The 20,683-nt window shown below is 35.4% G+C and overlaps 2 protein-coding genes across 2 annotated transcripts; both read right to left on the bottom strand.

Annotated features, from left to right (window-relative positions):
* Nucleotides 1-1,914: 1,914 nt before the first annotated feature.
* Nucleotides 1,915-7,572, bottom strand: LOC113751835 (purple acid phosphatase 8-like). Its single transcript, XM_027295986.1, has 7 exons — nt 7,206-7,572; nt 3,627-3,783; nt 3,427-3,534; nt 3,078-3,205; nt 2,718-2,846; nt 2,421-2,488; nt 1,915-2,343 (listed from the first exon to the last, which is right to left on the bottom strand). Exons 1-7 carry the CDS (start codon nt 7,398-7,400, stop codon nt 2,133-2,135), a joined length of 996 nt encoding a protein of 331 aa, XP_027151787.1. The 5' UTR covers nt 7,401-7,572; the 3' UTR covers nt 1,915-2,132.
* A 7,299-nt stretch (nt 7,573-14,871) lies between these two features.
* On the bottom strand, nt 14,872-18,907 carry LOC113752338 (RNA-binding protein 42-like). Its single transcript, XM_027296456.1, has 4 exons — nt 18,668-18,907; nt 16,464-16,641; nt 16,230-16,327; nt 14,872-15,181 (listed from the first exon to the last, which is right to left on the bottom strand). The coding sequence occupies exons 1-4, from the start codon at nt 18,905-18,907 to the stop codon at nt 15,170-15,172; spliced, it is 528 nt and encodes a 175-aa protein (XP_027152257.1). The 3' UTR covers nt 14,872-15,169.
* Nucleotides 18,908-20,683: the final 1,776 nt, after the last annotated feature.

Below are 20,683 nucleotides of genomic sequence, written 5' to 3'. Positions count from 1 at the left end.
CAATATCTGCCAATGCATTTGTTCAAGTGTTGGTTGAGTTAGTGGACTCAGAAGAAACTACTGTTTTCAGGTCTTAAAGATTCGAACAGCCCTTGTTAGACCAATATGCTTTCTTTCCCCGAGAAAGAATTATAAACTAGTTTATTATGCATTTGAAGTTGCCAAGAACGTAATACCATTGATTAAGAAAGAGACAAGACTTCTTTTGAAAGTGGTGTTATTTTCACTGGAGGAGCACCAAATCAACCCTAGTTAAAATCTGTCCCAGTGAACACCTTCCTCCGTTTTTGCATGATAGCATAGGTTTATGTGAAAGTGAGAAATACTTGAATATACGGTGTTATTTTCACTGGAGGAGCTCCAAATCAACCCTAGTTAAAATCTGTCCCGGTGAAAACCTTCCTCCACTTTAGCATCGTGGCATAGGTTTATGTGAAATGCAGAAATAGTTGAATATATGAAATATTAGATCAAGATGGTCTTAGGTAATTAAAGTCTGCATGAAAATGTTGGTAGAAGTAATAAGTAACTACATAGGACCAGGAGGCAGATTCAGAGCAGAGGTACTGCTTTCAAGACATTGAAAGGCACGGAATATACTTGCATGATAAGTGAATGTAGTATATACTTCAGCTGTCCTGTTGTTTTAAGCATTTCATAAATTAGTTAACCTCAGCCTTACATTTTTTAATGTCAAATAACAAGAGTATGAAACCAGTGAGTGCATATGCCTAGACTAATAGGAGTCCCCAGGATTTAACGTACTATTGCCTATCCATGTATCTATAATTAATATGGACACCTATAGCTCTCTTCTAGTGTCTCAAGAAAGGATTCTTGTACTTTTTACCCACAAAGTTTGGTTGATGGACCAATATGGTCCTCCATCTATCACCAAAAGTAATGACACATAATTTTCTACCAAATTTGCTCATTATATGTAGGAGAAAACATGTATCACTTTGTTATGAAATTAACAAAACGAAAAAACGAAAACTATTGGCCCTCCAATGATCCTCTCAAGACAGCAAGGAATACGTATAGAAAAGTCAAACTTTTGATTGTTAAAATCAAGAAGAGCCGTTACACTATCAACTGCAATGGCTCTATCCTGACAGCATATAAATTAGAAAATGTGGGAAAAATATGCATTCTATTTTTAGAAAAGGCATTTTTTTGTGGAGTTATGACCTTCATCAGGTATTAGAGGTACATATTGACTGGCATAGTAGTTGAAGAGCAAGTATGTCTTCATCAAGTTATCACAGGAGCTCGATTCATGGAAAAACATCGTTGAGGATCAAAAACAGAATTTGTGACCGCGGATGCAATGCAACAATTAGAATTTCAGAAAGTGAAAGAAATCCAGATAGACTATATTTCTATTACGCCAAATGTGACTATTTCAAGTGGTGCAATGGTAATGAAGAAGAAGACGTGAGCGGCAAAAGACAGCAGCCAGTTTGATTTTCACACAGGATGAAGGATCACCAAATTGAGGATGTTTTGGTTTCTTGAGCTCTCTCTTAGCATAGTTAGTTTGATTTTTCTCACAATAATGGCACTGTATAACATCTTGGTCTCTCAAGCTGTTATACCACCAGCTAATTGGCGCCAGGAGGTTGAAAAAAATTATATTTGATGCGATTTCATTTTCTCATTTTTTTTCAATAGCAGAAAATGCACAGCTTTTTTAGGGCAATTTAGTCATTTTGGAAGCTATCGATGGTGACACATGGTCACATCTATTTGAAAAGGGAAGGCAATGTAATTCTCGATATTAGAGGGTATTTAAGTATCATTATCAGAAATCATGAGGGAGGTTTCTAAAATTATCCATTAATTCATTGATTTCTCAATAGAATATTGAATTTGACAATTGAACTAATTGGTTAATGGCATATTTCAACAAACTACAAGGGAACTTGATGAGATTTTTAAAAAACTAAAATAACAATATTATGTACCATTTTCTTTCCAACTGTTTGGTAAGTTTGTGGGAAGCTACTAAGATTGCTCCAATTAAGGAGCATACAGGTACTAGTACTACTAGGTTTAAGTCTTCATTTTGGAGCAATTTTGACCAATTCTTAACCGGTTAAACCAGCTTTAACCTCTACAATGCTATCTAATTACACAAAATACAACCCCTTTGAACGGCTCCATTGGTGCAAAATGTTGCCAAAAATATCATAGAACTGGATATAAACATCGTACTTGGTGAGCTTCATGGTCATGAAACCTTGCCCATCATAATACAACTTCAACTCCTCAGGACTCCAAGGCCGAACATTTCCCCTCCATGCCTTTGATCCTCCACCACTTGTCAGAAATTGGAGTGGACTGCAATATTGATCAAATGGTACTCAATTTTCCATCTGAAATTTAGTTTGACCTCATAAAAAGATGCTTAAAATTACCTGTCTGGGCTACTGATGTGTTCCAAGCAATGGTCGTGTCCATTGACGTAAAGATCAACATGGTTTTCCTAGAAAATTTGTAGATTAGATTATTGTCTAGATCATGTTTAAGCATAAAATTAAGAACCTTAATTACCATTTTAGAAGATCTATATATGTATTAATGAATAGTATGATAATCATGGTCTTGGCCCGTTTCTTATTGATGTGCATAAAATAAGTACAATCGATGGATGATTTCGTTTTTAGAGCAAAAGTACAACAAAATTGCAATTAAATTGGATTAATCAAGTTTACCTGAAGCACTGGAAGAAGCCTTTCCTCGAGCTCAAATGTGATTCCATGTTTTCCAGCACTTCTAAGTGTATGGTGACCAACAACTATCTTCCAATCTGAACTTGATTCCTTTAGGGCAGTGTCTAAATCCTGGTAAGATAGATCAGAGGAAATTGTTAATTGATTTCAATGTCAATACAAAATTCCTCATGCAATGCAGAAATGGAGCTCTAAATATAAACGTTATTTAAATTTTTTTAATGCATAAATAATTAATGTAAACTCAAAATGCTTAAAGCTTTTTCTTTGGCAACTGCAAATCATCAGTAAATTAATTCAAAAATTAATAAATGCAGTACCATTAATTAATGTCTCATTTACCTTCAACAAATTAAAAAGATATTCCTCTCTTGGCAGCACTCCTCTCCAGTCATATTTATGATCTTTTGGGTTAGTGAAATATTTATCTACGAATGGAGTTGTATCGATGAAGAAAAATTCCGCAACATCTGCTTAAAATTGATACAGAAAATAATGTCAAGACCAGTTTTAACTACTTTTTGCTGCAAAAAAAAAAATTTATTAATTTTCGACGTTGCAGTTTTCGTTGAATAAATAATCACTTTATTTCAGAGCCTAAATATGTATTAAGGTGTGTCACCTTCCCTTATTAGAAAATGACATTTGTATCCTAATTAAATAGTTTTGAGTACATTAATATGAAAATTACCTGTATTGAGGATAAAAGATCTGAGACATAACCATTTACTATCCTTTTTTCTGAGGATGGGATCCAATTGTGCCAAAACATCCCCTCTATAATCATGGTTTCCTAAAACTGCACCAAAATTAATTTGGACAATAATTAGCGGACAATAATGAAAAAATATGGTGCACGGGTGAAAATATAATATTGGGTCGTGAAATTACCATTGTACCACTGCTTTTGCAGACTTGGGCCCAAATAGATATTGCTAAATGACTCCTCGAATGCTGGATCATCGACACCGGTCAATCCATCTTCGTAAAAATTGTCTCCAGTAGAAATGATAAAATCTGGGTCCACCTGCTCGCCAATTTTTGCCATCTATTGGAGGATAACAAACATATAGTTATTAAATTCAGTCGGGAGCTCAATCCAGGGAGATGATCAGGCCACCGGATCATCGGCTTAATCGCGAGTTGAGCGGTTCAATCGTATATTGCATGATAGTTATCTTATATATTATTATAATATAATTTTAAATTATAAAATTAGTACAATTTTAAGTTGGTGGTTCAATCGGGGGTTCAACTGGCGATTTTTTCCAGATTCACTGGTTGAACCGCTGAATTGTTAATTGGTCAACAGGTTTGTTGTTTAATTGGTTTAATTAGCAATCTAACCCAATCCTATGGCTGGTTAATTAGATTGACCGGTTCAATGATCCAGTTGGATTTTATAACTATGATGACAAATACAATATATATAAACCAAAATCGTAGTCTAATTACATTTGCATTAGCATCTCGATTCATCCAATTTCCTATAGTCTAGTTTATGTAACATTTTTACTCAAAAAGAAAAACAAAAGAGATGCTATGTACATTTAAGGGGGTTTAAAGATCTTATGGTTGCAAAATTAGCAAATGGATGGGCAAATTTAGCTCCTTTAACATTGAAAGAGTACGAGTAAATTAACCTCTAGGAGTGTTTAGGGAACAATTTTATCTACAACTAATACGACTCAAAAAAAAAAGAAACCAGTTTTGGAGAGGCTAGTGGACAAACGGTGGACTCTATGTTTTCTTTGAGGACTCTATTCAGCATTTTTTTAATTTTATATCCACCTTTCTAGCGCATTTACTGGTTTAGGATATTTGATTTGATTAGCTGTAGTGATTTTTAGTTTCTATTGCAAGAGAGGAATTGCAGGATATTTCAATAGAAAAACTCTTGTTCTAATGAATTAATATGTTTGATGCAAGGGATTGTAGATTGCTTGCACAATATATAGGCTACTTAAGCAATGAAAATGCAATCCGCAAAAGATGTTTTAGATGGCTTGTTACATTGTATAGTTGCGAAGTGAGTTGTTTTAAGCTGTTAGAATTAATGTAATCAATCTATCTATTCATAACATCAAAATCAAGTTTACCTTAGCAATACAAAGGAAAAATGAAACACATTTTCTTTCTCTGGAGTATGGAGCATTAGTATTTCGACAATTAGACAATGCAACTTTTATCTTCTTTTTCTGCCACTTTGGTTCAATTTTCAGCTTAAAGCTAAATGCATACAATAGAATTATTTTATTAGACGTGAATGCCATGTAGAATGATGGATTATGAAGAAAAATAGCATCCTTTCTATCATTATAGAGTACTGAACTCTTATTCAAATACGCATTATCATGGGTCAACTGTGACCAAGAGAAAAAAAAAAAAGAAAAAGGACATAAACTCAATTGTCACAAATAAAAATCTAAAGCGGGAAAAAATGATGTTTAATCATTGATGTCCTAGATATTTATAGAATTAAATCAAGCATAAATCAAGTTGAAAAAGAAATTAGCAAAATCTCAACATTCTCAATGGTGGATAAGTGCCATTTTAGTCCACACGTCCCACTAGGTTCCTATGCTTGTTTATGTGGAGAGACTAATCATATACTGCCACCTAATACGTAGTCAATACAATTTTTTAAGAACTATTATACTATATATATTTTATGTTTGTCCTAAAGCAAATGATGAGATGTGTTTTGGTTTAGTTTCGTCATGCACTGGCTAGATGTTGTTTAATTAGCGGTGAAAAGATGATTATTTAGTTGATTTCTGACTATGCTATATCCTAATACATTGTTAATTAATGCAATTTCTTAAGAACTATTGTGTTAATATCATGTTCGTTCCAATGGATTCTCATAATCCACGTATCATCAGATCACACCCACCCCCACTCAGACACCTATTATTTAGTTTATTTATGAAACAAGAAACTAGAACGCATGGTAATGGTATGGCATAAAAAAACTAAACTCGATAATACCCTAAATTAATTGACACTCTCATGTTATAAAATTCATGCCTTGAATGCATCAAGGACTTGTATTGTGCGCAATAAAACTTATATAGCTTGTAAATTTAAGATTAAAAGGATGTAGATTTAGAATTTTTGTGATAATAAACTTGATGCATGAATTTTAAAATAACAATTTTACACACACACACAGTGGCGATGTAAGCAAGTGGGGTCAATTGACCCCGCTTAACTTTGAAAAAATTAAATTTTAGGTTTAGAAAATTTTAAAAATTTTAAAGTTACATTTTATTTGACCCCCACTCATTACATGGCCACCCATTGTGATTACACGTTGACCGGATAAAACTCAATTCCAACAACACGCATCATCAGAATGATGCATGTAAATGCTGCTAAAAAAGAGGAGATAATGGATCCTTTTTTTCCAACGGATAAATTTGGTTAAACATAGACAACAGCTAAAATTTCATTGTGCTAGTTAATTTTCAATTTTTTTTTCAACGGTTATTTTTTTATTCTCTCTACATAAACATACAAGACACCTTCGTTTTTTTATATCTCACTATCCTACTCTATTATTTCCCTTATTCTCACTCATTTTTCTCTCAATCTCTTTGCGCAATTTTATAAAATTTAATATTTTGTGATTATGGATGAAAATTTTAGTAGTTTTAGAAATATGTTAAATGCTCCAAATAAATGTTTGATTTGATTATCAACCCATACTATTATATCGTATGGAATGCAATCCATTGTGAATAAAAGTATAATAAAAGAGGAGATAGTAAACTGCTGATGTGGATTGAGTGTAATCCACTGTGAATACCCTAAACTTGACGTTGTTAATCTTTTCTTCTTTTAGGATTTTGTCATTCATATTTTTTGTTTAAAAATGTCCAGAGATTGTCTGGTTACAATCAGTTCCGACCAAAACGGGAAGAATCATGAAAACATCTGAGCTGAAATATGCACTCAACGCAGCAAAATATATGCGTCATATATTTATCCTTGTGTCCAAAACTAATGCAGTCTAATACCAAACTGCAATAATGACTATGACAACATTTATTTGTTTTTATCTACCTCATAATTTAATGGAAATTTTCAAACCCCACAAGAACAATTAGCAATGACTTGTTAAACTTAAGCCCCAAGGGTCAGCTCGAATGGTCCGCTCCCCCTCTTTAGGGTATGGTGGACCTTCCTGGGCAACCAGGGTTCGAGCCCCCTTGTCACCGTGCTCGAGTGGAGTGGGGCTCCTGTCCGGGCCGGAGTGGGATTAGTCGGAGCCCTGTAAGGATTGACCCGGATACCCACTCCGTCAGAAAAAAAAAAAAAAAAAAGACTTGTTAAACTTATATTATCTTTTTTTCTTTTCGTGGAGCCCAGAATATTTACCAAACCATCTAAAAATTTCATCTAAATATCATCCGGCCAACTGTAATCAAGAAAATATTGTTTCCATAAATACAGAAAAATAAGAACCTGAGCTGCAACTTCTGTTTGGTTATAAGCTCCTCTTCTTCCCCAGTCTCCAACAACCAAAATACTGAGCGATCCATCAGGTTTGATGGGATGTTCAAACCTTTGAAGTTCAGCTTTTGAGTAAACCAAACACAGCCCACAAATGAGAATGATCTTGTAGAGAAGAATGATATTCTGGAGGTTCTTGGAAGCCATGGATGTGGTTTGAAACACAGCTTCCAAGAGAGTTAAATTATCAGGGTTGTTTGGTGTAAGATGTGTGGGGGGAAACTGAGAAAAGGTTGCTTGAATAACAAAGACAGAAAGGTAGGACTCGGGAGGATGGTACCTAGGAAGCTTCCTCCTGATCTATGTCCAAGGGGTTATTTTTATGCAAAGATTTTAAGATCAGGGCTGTTTGGTGAAGATCTACGGAGGGAAACTGAGTAACCGTTGCTTATATTATGGAGGGAAACTGCATAAAGGTTGCTTATATTATGGAGGGAAAGTGCATAAAGGTTGCTTATATAACTAAGACAAAAGGGTGGGACAGTAGGGTGGAGATGGAAGGAAGCTTCCTTTGAGCTACGTAAGTCCAAGGGGGGGATCATTTTCTGCTCAAAATTTAACACAAAAATCAGAGGAAAAAAGTTTTTCTTGATTGGGATAAAATATTAGGGAGAGCTTTTACAAATTACAATTGAGCAAATGGTTAAAAAGGTTACTCAATTATTTAAAATTGCACCATTTGGTCATTCAATTTTATTTTATTTTTTTTGGCTAAAAGGGTCACCGAACTCATAAAAATGTATCTTTTTCGGTCATTCCATCAAAATTCCGGTGTTAAGTTAGCCAAAAATGCATCTAGATTAATAGTACGTTTAGATTTTCAAGAGCAAAAGATCTCACAAATTTTAGCGCACATTGCAAAAAGATTAAGGAACTTCTCAGTTTCTAAGCTTTATTGATTCTCTCCAGTTTATGAATGTAATTTTTAACAATACTTAGGAATTTTGGTGCATATTTGGAGAGAATTAGTAAAGTTTGAAAACTCAAAACGTTCTTAATCTTTTTTTACTACGCATCAAAAGTTGTAGAATTTTTGTGCCCTTAAAAATCTAAGCGCGCTGCTCACTCACGTGGATGCATTTCCGGCTTCTTAACACCAAAATTCAGCGAAATGACCACAAAAAAGGTATACTTTTATGAGTTCAGGGACGTTTTTTACCAAAAAAAAAAAAAAAGTTTGGTGACTAAATGGTGCGATTCTAAACACTTCAGTGGCCTTTTTGCTATTTGCTCTTTACAATTTGGACAAGTTGGGACTAGTTTTCCAAGGCTTCCATATACCTCTGATTCTCTATCTTTTCGTGGTACGTACATAGAGTTGAGTGTGCGAGCATTGCACTTATCCATCCATATACTGTTGTACATGTATAAAGAAGATAGGATCTTAGGGAGATGCAAGACGTAATAGTTGGTTCCATGCCCACACCATGAAATAACACTTTAAATTTTTTTTTTAAAAAAAAAACTTGGCTTTTTTCTTTTTCTACTCATAATGAAACTAACTTAGATAAGTAACTAGAAAATTAATTTAGTAATTGATTTGGATTGCTAGTTAGTTTGAATTGAACTGATGTTGCGTGTATAGAAGGATTTTCGAAAATTTAACGGATAATCATTTATTCTCATTATTTTTTTTACAAAATTTTTTTTGAGTTGATTAATGGTTAAATTATTAGTTGATGTAATTTATTTCCCTATACACAATAACCAAAAAAAATGACATTATTAATTGATAACATATTCCTTCTACTTGAGTTGAGACCATTTCATTGCTAATGACTACGTTTTTGTAAGGGGCTATATGATGGTAGTTTTAAAAAATTTAGTGATGATGTTAATTTGTCAAAGAAATGCCTAGACACCTAGTTTATGTGAATAAACGAAGCCTTGATTTAGTAGCTAACATTGAAATCTCAAGAATCTGAAGTCTTAGGTTTAAATTGTTATTCACCTTCGTCGCTTCCTAAATTCCATATGATCCCTACTAAAAATAAAATATTAAAAACAGTTTACTTGATTGGCTTGACAATTGGGCTTACGTACTTGAGGAAAATTCTGATGTAGCCATTTGTTATGCAAGTTCACAAAAGCTATTATCTTTGTCGTTTTTTTTTCTGTTTCCAGAAATAGAAAGTGTTTCTCCACATACGCAATCAAGAAGCTAGACACGACTTCTTGATTGCGTATACGCGATTATAACTACTCCACCGGTGAATTCTTTTTCAACACTTCAAATACAAAGGTCAAAATTTTTATGGTATTGAACACTAAAGAGAATTTTATGATGATATTTTAGCACAGGGACGTTAATTTTTCCTTTTTTGATAAAAAAGGGAACGAAAATTCACTAATGGAATTGGTGGAAATCATCCGGCACAATTTGCTTTACAAAATCTAGATGAAAATTTCAAAGAGATTCATTAAGATTAACAGTTCTAGCATAGTGGGCTAAAAAGCGTGCAACCTTATTTACATCTCTAGCATATTCACTTATTGGGCTTCAAATTCCATTATTATTATTATTATTATTATTATTTAGTTTGGCTTCAAAAATTATTTATTCAATACCAAATATTCCCTGCCTTATTTGCCATAAAGAACAAACTCATTTCAAGTCCCTCAAACGTCAGCTGCAACAATCTGGTCTACACAAATTGAGAATCTCACATACAGCAATGAGCAAAAAATAGCGCAATTGTCTATACATTTGGTCATTTTAATGTGCAAGACAAAATCTTTTTTCCTAATCACTTGATGTATAGAATACAACCTATTGTTGTTTTCACCAAATTGTCACAGTAATTGCTCAAAATAGTCCGTGATTTTACCAAATTACACTTGATTCTTTTTTTTTTTTTGTCTTAATTATACTTGAAGGTCCTAATCAATCCGCGTTAATCACACCAGAATGCATGATTTTGTTGGTTAGGAGTAAAGAAAGAAATGCAGTAGCTGGATTTAATGCAACTCTAGAGAACTAAACTGGCCAATGAAGATGGGAAGGGAGTTTAGGGTTTAGACCATCCTGTCCTCTTATTCCAACTTATATCAATACATTTATCTATTTATTTCTAATTTATTCTGAATTTATTTTAGATTCTTGTTTAATTTTAGATTCTTGTCTAATTTATTCCCTTCAAATGCTCTCACAAATTTGACAAATTAAGTCTCCTTTAATTGTAAACAAATGATAGGAAATATGCATGCATGATAGGAAAAACTTGGACCTTAAATTGAAAAAGAAGCAAGAAGTAAAATGATCAATTTTTGTGTTTTAATTCATTAATTCCTCAAAAAATTGTTGAATTTAACAGTTGAATCCAATTAACTAATGTCATTTTTTCAAACAAATTAGTAGGGAACTTGATGGAATTTTTAAAAGCTAAAATGACAATACATCTGCCATCTTTTTTTTCAACTGTTTTGGTAAGTTAGTGGGGTTTAGAAGGTGGTGTTTTAACTTCTCAAGACTCAACGGACCCATGTTAAAACAATTTGCAGTCTTTCAATTCCCCAAGAAAGATATAGATTTGTTTGTTATGCATTCAAAGATGTGAAGAATTTACCAAACTGTTTCAAAGAGACAAGAGCTTCTTTTGAAAATGGTACTCTGATTGGAGTAGCACACAATCAACTTGACAGGTGCCGAACCTGTGCAATAATAATTACCTACTCAAGAAAAATACAAATTTTGTATATAGCATTGAGTAGGGTCGAATCCACAGGGATTGGGGATAATTCGTTTCTTCTAGAGTTCAAAGTATAGGGGGTTTTAGGATTAAATGCTAACTAAACAATTTAACTGCAGAAAATAATTAATTAAAAGAAATAACTAAGAGAAACTCTAACCAAGGGTACACTTCAGAAATGGGTCATGCACTGATCATTGATGCAAAAATAATTCCAACATTTATTAATAGATCAGTTATAATTGTCATGCACGCGATAAACAACCAACATTTCCTTAATTTCTCGATAGTTAAGGTACGACCGTTAACTATTTCTCTAACCCAAAAACAACCCTAGGTACGACCGTAGGATTTAATTTCTAGATTGCATTATCAATTAGAAAGGCCCAATCCTAACTAACAAACACGGTACGAGAGTTTATTTAAACTAGATCACATAGTCCCCTGACGTAAACCCAATTACGCCAGTTGCTACTAACACAGAGGTAACGAACAATTACGGATTCAATTACCCCTATCTAGCAAAATAGCCTCTATGAATAATTAATTATTGCGCACCAATCAATCATCCACACGAGCTATAACGGTTAAAAGCAGGAAACATATGAATACCAATAAATGGAGGAAGCAATTAAAATAAATTAGATCTCACAGTCATTGTTGAACCAAATCTTCAGTTGTCCCCTTGACTAGCATTAGGAGGTTAGTCCTCCATTAATGGAGAACAACCTTGCGAAAAAGCTATCTGAATCTTACCAAATTGTTCCTGGCCAAATCGGCCAAGGAAGAAAAGTAAAAGATGAAAATCAAAATCAAAGCAATTGTCCTCCCCAAAGTCGGCTAAAAAGGAAAAGTACAAAGACCTAAGTGCCAGCCGAATTGTTCCTCCCGAATTTGTTGCTGCCTTCAACTCTTAATCACGCGGGATCCGGCTTCCCTTTTCCTATTTTCTCGGTCGGCTAAAGGAGCAAAATCAAGACCAATTACAATGCTATTTTGTTTCTAGTCCAAATTAGCCAAAATCCAAATACAAAGGTCCACCACTGTGGCTTTCTCTCAATGGTCCCCACATAGCAAAGCCAAACAGAAATTCATGCCAAGCCAAGTAGACCTACTAGGAGTCTAATACTTCCCTCTTTTTCCTTTTGGTAGCCACAAAATTGAAGGAATTGATTTTCCTAATTTTTAACTTTTTGAAACCAAATAAACTTCCTCCTAATCTTCCGTCAATAATCCACGTAGACTCCATTTTGAATTAGAAAACTCTTGAAAAATCACATCTTTTATCTCTTTTTGCTCCACCTTCCTGCAATTAGTACCAAATACCAAATATAAGTAGAATCAATCAATTAAAATAACATTTGGCTAAAATCTAGGGAAAAATAATTATAAATTTAGCAACAAATTAAGACCTATCAATTTCCCCGACATCTAAACCATGCTTGTCCTCAAGCATGAGAACAACAAATCAAATTCAAACAATAGCTATTGCTCAAATCTTCTATTGCCAAGATACAATTAAAACATATGTCAAGTATTAGTGGTAATTTCTCAAACAATATCTCTCCAGTTAGCCTTCAAGATTAAGAACTCTTCCAATTTATGACTAACTAATCTAAGAATATAAAATATTCAACCAGCATCCATAAGCAAATGGTTCGACTATTAAGCCAAACCTCAACATTAAAATTCATGAATCAGCGGGCTAACAATTCATTCAAGCACTTTCACATTTTTCACTATTAGCACTTTTTTCTAAAATATCCCCACGCTTGATTGATTTTTTTTTTTTTTCGGGGGAATGCTTAGTTTTTAGCCATTCAAGCGTTTTGACGCGAACTCCGACATTGGCCAAATGAAGGAGCCCGGTTACTCAGCCAACATCGCTTAAAAATCACATACTCATAGCTATCGTTTCTTTTTGACGCGAAAGTCGACACTTGTGGTGAAGACTCCCGGTTACTAGGCAACGATACTAGCGGAGTATAGCCTAATACTATTCATAAATAAGCACCAAAAATAAAATTAAATACCACACAAACCCGCTTTATTTTTTAAACATGGAGAACTAAGATTAATAGTTGAACCAATTTGCACAAAAAAAAATGCTAGACAAATATTTACAATACTTAGAGAAGTTAATCAAAAAGTGTAAAAGTCACAAAATCTCAAATATTCACCAAAGAGATACTCTTAAACTCAACCATGTCATACTCAACACCTTAAAGTGTAAAATCTTGGCAATAGAAAAATTTGAGACATCTAACCCTCGTTTATCAGGAATAATCACAAATATGCACAAAGATAGACAAAAAATTGGACAAAATTCGACAAAGTCAAACAAAAAATTCCAACAAAAATGCCTACCCTTGCACTTTTTCAATATATTATCAATATATTACTCCCCCCACACCTAAATCTTACATTGTCCCCAATGTAAGTAATAAAGAATAAAATTCAAAATAAAAAGGGAAAACAAAACTTCCCTGATCATCAAAGGGGGGTTGTGGCACAACTGTAGGTGAGAGGCAAAAGACATGTAGAGCTCGATGGCGAAACTGATGACGATGAAGGCTATGATCGCCAGCTAAGGATTTCAGGTGGCTCACGATAGATGAGGAAGAATTATGCGCGATGAGCAGCGATAATCAGGAACTGACGACCCACGTTGAATAGTGCAACGGTGGCAATGGAATTTGAAGTCCTTTGGTTGCGGTCTTGCAACCCTGTGTTAGGCGTGGGCGCGCCTAACTGCCCTTGAAACTTCTGACCAACCCACGAAAATTAAACTCCTTAAGCGTGACCACTTGGCGTGGGCACGCCTAACTACTAGAGAGTCTTCTGACCATCTTTCAGAAAATGAGTTTCTCAGGCGTGACCACTTGGCGTGGGCACGCCTAACTACTATAGAGTCTTCTGACTGCTGACGAAAATTGTTTTCCTTAAGCGTGACCATCTGACGTGGGCACGCCTAACTGCTGGTTAGTCTTCTGTCCGCCAAATTAAAACTTCCTTCTTTAGGCGTAACCACCTAGCGTGGGCACGTCTAACTGGCAACTTCCTGCCACAAAACCAACAAATCACTAAATGCAACTAACACTTAACAAAAACTTCAAAAACATAAGAAAATTAAAACAAAAGCCTTGGGTTGCCTCCCAAGCAGCGCCTTTCTTTAATGTCTTTGGCTAGACATTGTCCTGTGTATTCATGGAGGATAAAATCATGTAACTCGCTTCAGTGCTTCATCTTCTATGTAATCCTGATAGCTCTCGTAATATAAGTAACACTACAACAAAAATGGCCTTTAGCGGCATTTAAAAGTGTCAGTATAGACAATTTAACCTGACATTTTATCTATCCTCACACCTAGGGCGAGTGTTGTCCCTTCCAATGTGGGGATAGCCTCAAATCTTTAGCAACATTCAAACGTGTCAGGAAAACCATGCTGCTATAGCATTCCCTCTGCCAACAAAAACGTTTTTTTGTGATAATCGAAAGTGTCCGTATAGCATTAGAACATCAGTAGCGGATCAGTAGTATATCCAATTTATGAAGGCATCTTTAGTTGTCTTAATATATGACTTTAAGGACACGTAGCCATGTGAATTTACACTGCTTTGGACGACATGCCCATTTGTCATTAGTGCTTTTCGAAGTTAAGCTATGCTGACACTTTTAATTGCCAGGAGTTTTTTCCCTGTTTTTTTTTATATGGAAGCAACCTGCAATTAGTCCTCCCTGCTGTACATTCCATCAACCAGAATCCCAAGGGACTTGTAAAATTATCTCAAAGAGCAGAATGCATATAGCAATTTAAAAGAAGAAGTCGATACTCAAATATAATTCATTGAATTAAAAGTCGATAACAAGTACAAACATAGCAAGTACTAAAATCGCAAACAAGTGCTCAAAGCAAGTACTAAAATCCCAATAAAGTACCGAAAGATTCTCATTTACAATAACTTGAAAGACTTTCTTGTGCACAAACAAAAAGACTCTCATCCCTAACAAGTTGAAAGAAATGCTAAAAGTCAGGTAACGTAATTGTACAATATTAGCAACGATCCGCGAGAGGTATAGTATATATATAGTACATTGTTTGGGCTCATCAAGATGAAACAAACAACTACCACTGCCCATGTTGATGTATGCTCAAGAGTTGTCTCCTCATTTCCACTTCCTTCAGCCATCTCTAGGTGGAGCAGTCCGGCTATGCTTTAGTAGAGGTTAGTGCCAATCCTTCAGAAGAAGAGAAAACAGCCGAGAAATTGAAGGGATGAAGAAAAGTGTATGCAGTGATCTGGGGAAACAGAAATTTTTTTTCCAATTCTTGAGCATTTGAGATTGGAAAATGATAGGAAAAAAATTGCAACAATAATAATATAATAACACCCCAGGAAATAGTTTGCGTTCAAGCAATTCAACCTACTAGAAATCATGTCATGCTAGAAATATAGCCTTTGGTCTATCAAATGCGATGGAAAAAATTATAGATATTGGACATAACTATGTACTGCAATTTCCTACTTGACAAGGTGTGTGGGACATGTGTCCAAGTCTCTGCCTCAGCTGGTCCTCACTTAAGTCAGTGCTAAACAAGTCATCATTATTTTTGAAGCCAAATCAATCATTGAAGCAGTTTTGGGGATCGTAGCATTGTACTCCCAATCACTAACTGGTGCCTGAACAGCCAACATTGTCAACAAGCTGAAACTAAAGCTCGTCGTCCAGGCAACATTACATACAGTAGTGATCACAGTACCAACACTGTCAAGTAATGCACTGAACAAAAGATAGTATGACTAAGCAGATTAATCATTCTCCTTTAAACATCAGATAATATATATTATGTTTGACTAACTACAAGGGGCATTTGTCACGACAAAAGGGACGAGTGTGGATGCAGACACAAAAGTGCACAGATTCAAGAGCTCAGAGGCATGAGAGATTCTTAAATTTCTCTCTTTTATAAAAATGATGGTAGAAGCACCAGTATGATCAGCCAGAACAGTGTTCGATACCAAGCATCCCTTAAGCTAAAGAATCATATGATAGCAAAATTTAATCTTATTTCACACAAACATAACCATAGATGTTGTCCAAGTTCAAAGTTTTAAACTCGTAAATCAGATCAAAGCACTTCTTCGAAATCAGATTAAGGGATCATGCAAAATCAGGTCAGAACCTCACCAAAGGCAACCACGACAAGGAGACAAATTAAAGTTTCGATAATTCGAACAAGAGAAGGTTGAGACATATAAAAAGTGGACGAGTTCAAATAACTCACCCTGGCCATGTTAAAAGATGGAAATCTTGAAAATGCTTTGGATAGAACATCATCATTCACCTCATTACCAAGATCACCACAGAACAAACGAGAATCATCTGCACAACACAAACAGTAATACTGAAGGCATTAATACTAGCAAAAACAAGATCAGTGAAGGAATTAAGACAGGCGAAAATTGTCATAAAAAATGATGAATGCAACCACACAAGGAGTAGAGTACATGAAACTCACTCTCTGGCCAATCTGCAAGTGTAGGATCCTCCCATGCCTGCCCTGCTGCCTTACGAGGTACTGTTTTCTTCTTAGTCTCGGCCTTGTGCTCAATCTCACTACTTGCAAGCGCAGCTTTCACACTCTCTAGCGCTTCAAGTGTTATTGTTTGTGCATCCCTCTGAAATAATTGCTGGGCCTGTCCACCAAAACTTCAGATATTAAGAACTGACTGGTTTAACTTTAAATATTGCCATCATTCCTCTTCCTCAAACTATACTTATACCTAAATTAAGATGCAAATATAAACCCCCCCTCCCAAAAAAAAAAGAACTCTTGCCCACACATACAAAACCCCTGGGTCACCAAACTTCCACAATAATATCACCACTGCGACAGTCAGCCCCCAAAAAAATACTAATACACCACTGCGTCTGGATAAGCTATCCAAGATTATCTATTTGATCAACATTAACATTTTTTTCAGTATTAGATATCGCTTAACTTAAAGTAGGTTTGAATATGAAAACTCTGTATTTATAAAATCATTGCAAGTAATAAGCATGTGCCCTGTAAAATTGGCTGCAAAATTTCAGTAACTTTTAGTAGAATGTAATGTACTATAGTTCTGTATTCTCAGATAATGGAAATTCGACATTGAAAGACCAATTTTTCGATTACCTTTTTCCAATTCATGTCGTACCTTTATGAATTTCTAGTTTTCTGTTCTTGTTTCAATGCTGAAATTGAAGATAATTGGCAGATTGATGTCCCAACAATGGGCCGGTATGGTTTGTCTTCTTCATTACAAAGAATCAGTTCAAGATCCTGGGACCAAAATTTACTTTCATTTCTGGTTTGATGGGATGTTTTGCTGATCAAGTACTGCAGTAAACTGTTTTAGAGCAGCAAATTTTGACAACATGTTTCAAGTATGAAGACACATTCACTGACGAGTCTAGTATGCCTAACAAATTAATTAATTGAAGCAATCAACTTAGTAACTTGGGAAAAGAATAGTGGCTGTAGCAACTAAAATCTGTCGAATGATTAGACTCCACCTTTTGGATTGAAATGAGCACGTCTACCTCAGTGTTGTCACCGGGCAAATTTCCCTGCGTGCAAGCAGCAGCATCAGCTTCTTGTTATAAGGTTAGAACAAGATAATATAACACTTCCCAAAGTCCCAATAATTTTTCTATATATCTGGTTTAGATTTCAGGGCCTCCTAAAGCAGCATAATCTAAGGTACAGCTTCTCCCCATGCAAAGTCTGAATAAATAAAAAAAAAGAAAAAAAGAAACTGCAGTTAGGATACAGAAATGTAGTCATGCAATAGCTACTCAAGTAATGTGTTGGCCAGTAATCCAAGAACAAACATGAAGGAGAACTCCTTCATTTCATTTCATTTCATTTCTGCAGTAACTCTCAAGTCTGCTACTCATAATTAGCTCTTATACACATTGAAAATTTCAAAATCATTTGCTTCCGTTTCTCTTAGGCGATGGTGTATAGAAATTGAAGGACAAGACATTCTACTGTGAAGCTGTGAGAGTATACTACTTCCACACTTCAGTTCCCACTCTACTAGTTCATAAAGAAACGAAGCCCATCAGGAGCTAGCAAAATGAATACTCAGCAAGTCTGCAATTCTGCCCACACATACAAAACCCCTGGGTGCACGCGACAAGTTTCCCCAATATTTTATTTGGCCCACCTTTGCACCCTAAAATTTGTGAAATCCCCTTCACCTTCTACATTGCCCCCCTCCCTCTTTTCTAAAAACTAAAATCTCCACCACTATCATATCAACTTAAGTAAATAATCACACCTCAACAATAAAGAAGGTCAATAATTTTAGAAGAAAAACATTAACCTAAAGTTCTTCTAATGCCTAAATTCAACTTCCTAAATCAATTTAGGAAGTTCTTCCTAAATGAATTAAGCCATATATATAAATGAACAGACCGGGTATTTTACCGAAAAATTGGACTTCCTGGTTCCTCCACTCACATAGACAACAATGGTATACATATCTCGACTCCTACCAATAATTAAAAAGATCAATAGTTTCTCATCATAGCTGCTGACAAGGGAATTCAAATGTCAGGGGAAGAGGAAAAAGAGCCGAAATCATTGCCCTAAATCTCTCCAAAAATATTCCATCCAAAATTCATATAAAAAAAACAACGTGGCTTAATGATTGGATATAGAAAAGTTCGTACCTGTTGATACTGAGGGAGGGAGTACACGGTAGGGATTGTAGCGGGAGCAGGATAAACGTGGGGAACCGCAGGAGGAGGAGCAGGAAATTGCAGAATTGAAGCGGCAGCGGCAGCAGCCACATAGGTTTGCGGCTGTTGTAGGTGAAACGGAGTCGGAAAGTACGTGCCGGTAGTGTAGGTGAATTGAGACGACGCCGTTGAGGATGAAGAAGAAGCTGCAGCAGCCGATGTCGACGACATTGCGAAACCGCGAGATTTGAGAAGCGGGACCAAAAATTAGGGCTTCGTTGTTTTTGGAGAATTCAAACTCGTCCTTTTCAATGTCATGTTGTTCCATTTTCTGGTTTTGACGAACCTAAACCTGATGATGAGAGGGAAAGAGTAGGGGCGACGGGACGGCAGAGGTAGGGAGCAGAGGAGAGGAAAGTGGCCGAGAGAGGCAGAGGGCAAAAATTTAGGCAACCGAGAGAAATCAATTTAGGGCAAAAATTTATCATGGAATTACATCCCTTCAATGGGAAAGCAAGGATAGTTTGATTGCGGAGAGATTCAACAGGAAAAACTTTGTGGGAAAGCAAAATTTTGGCCAAGAGTTTTGAGAGACAGTTTGCCGAGAGAAAGACTTTGTGCGAGAGATAAAGAAGAAGCAAAATTTCACTGGGAGGCAAAATGAAGTTTTGAGACTTCACTAAGTGTTTTGGCAAAGGAATCTTCCGCCAAAATCCAACGACGTCGTTTTGTGTTTTAATTTTTTTTGGTGTATCTCACATTTTCGTAAGTGTCATAATAGGGAGTCTAAAGGTACATTATTATTTTTATATCAAATAAAATAAAAAAAATTAGAGTATATATTATTGAGTTGATAACTAGTGTCATGATAGAAGTTTTATAATGGCACAAACCAGCAAGTGTCCTTATAGATATGTCAGGAAAGACCATTTTTGTTGTAGTGTAATTCTTGAGTACACGAGTTACGGTCTTCCATGGACTAGTAGATGGCGCCAAATAATCAAGCAGTGATCTCAATTCTTCATCCACTCCTCCATCAAGAGCACTCAACGGTTCAAGATATTTGACCATAGCTACTCTTAACTCATTTCTGCCATGAGACTCAAAACTTCCGGTATAACAAAATCAATATCATTAACAGAAATCATAGAGTAAGAGTTAAGAAAATGTGGATTAGGGAATGGAGGTGGTGTCACCACATTTGATGATTCTTCACTGGATTCTTTCACTTGAATGGGTTGCGGTTGGGGTTCCATTTCTTCCTTTTCGGCTTCTTTTTCAACTGCATCTGTAGATATCTCATTTTGACACTCTTGCATCTCCTCATCACTAGTCAAGCAAATTGCACTCTCATTTTCTTCAAAATCAACAATGATTTTCGGGGGCAATTCTTCAATTTGAGAAGCCAATCGATTTATTCTGGATGTCAATAGACATATTTGATCTGCCAGATTACTCATTGCATCCTTCATCATCCCATTTCTCATTTGTGTCTCCTGTTGGAATTGATATGTATTAGTAGCTATTGATTTAACTATTTCTTCAAGAGACATACCTGACATAGATGATGATTTTTGAGACTCATACTGCTGAAAATTCATTGGTCCTGTTGTATAATTATAACTGAAGTTATCCCACCATCCTTGATCATACCCGTTTGGATTAGGGTTATACCACGTTTGAGATCAGGGTGAAAAATCTCCATAATTATTGAGTGGGACACTCAGATTATCTTGATATTCGGGGCACATACCGGTTGAATGATCCCTGGCATAACAAATTTTACAGGTTGCAGCAGCCATTCTTTCTCTAATAGAGTTTAGTGCCTCTAAATATGCAAACTTAGCAAAAAAACTAGCCTCATTACCTTCCCTGGAAACAAAATCCAGTCTATCACCAAAATACGGAGTATTAGCAGCCATAAACTAGTAAAGAAAAAAAAAATAAGAAGGAAAAAAATGGAAATGAAAATAAAATGAACTCAAAAAGAAACAAATTAAACAAACA

Source organism: Coffea eugenioides, chromosome 11, assembly GCF_003713205.1.
Source record: "Coffea eugenioides isolate CCC68of chromosome 11, Ceug_1.0, whole genome shotgun sequence".
NCBI classification, from domain to species: Eukaryota; Viridiplantae; Streptophyta; class Magnoliopsida; order Gentianales; family Rubiaceae; genus Coffea; species Coffea eugenioides.
This window is presented reverse-complemented; position numbering and strand designations above follow the sequence as displayed.

What these genes read in the sequence shown, in the direction of transcription:
- LOC113752338 (XM_027296456.1), bottom strand. Translation starts at nt 18,907, where the DNA reads ATGTCGTCGACATCGGCTGCTGCAGCTTCTTCTTCATCCTCAACGGCG. An exon ending in CCCTCCCTCAGTATCAACAG is followed by an intron (nt 16,642 to 18,667) that starts GTACGAACTTTT and finishes TTTGGTGGACAG; the next exon opens with GCCCAGCAATTATTTCAGAG. An exon ending in ACTTGCAGATTGGCCAGAGA is followed by an intron (nt 16,328 to 16,463) that starts GTGAGTTTCATG and finishes TGTGTTGTGCAG; the next exon opens with ATGATTCTCGTTTGTTCTGT.
- LOC113751835 (XM_027295986.1), bottom strand. Translation starts at nt 7,400, where the DNA reads ATGGCTTCCAAGAACCTCCAGAATATCATTCTTCTCTACAAGATCATT. An exon ending in GCAAAAGCAGTGGTACAATG is followed by an intron (nt 3,535 to 3,626) that starts GTAATTTCACGA and finishes ATTTTGGTGCAG; the next exon opens with TTTTAGGAAACCATGATTAT. An exon ending in ATCTTTTATCCTCAATACAG is followed by an intron (nt 3,206 to 3,426) that starts GTAATTTTCATA and finishes AATTTTAAGCAG; the next exon opens with ATGTTGCGGAATTTTTCTTC.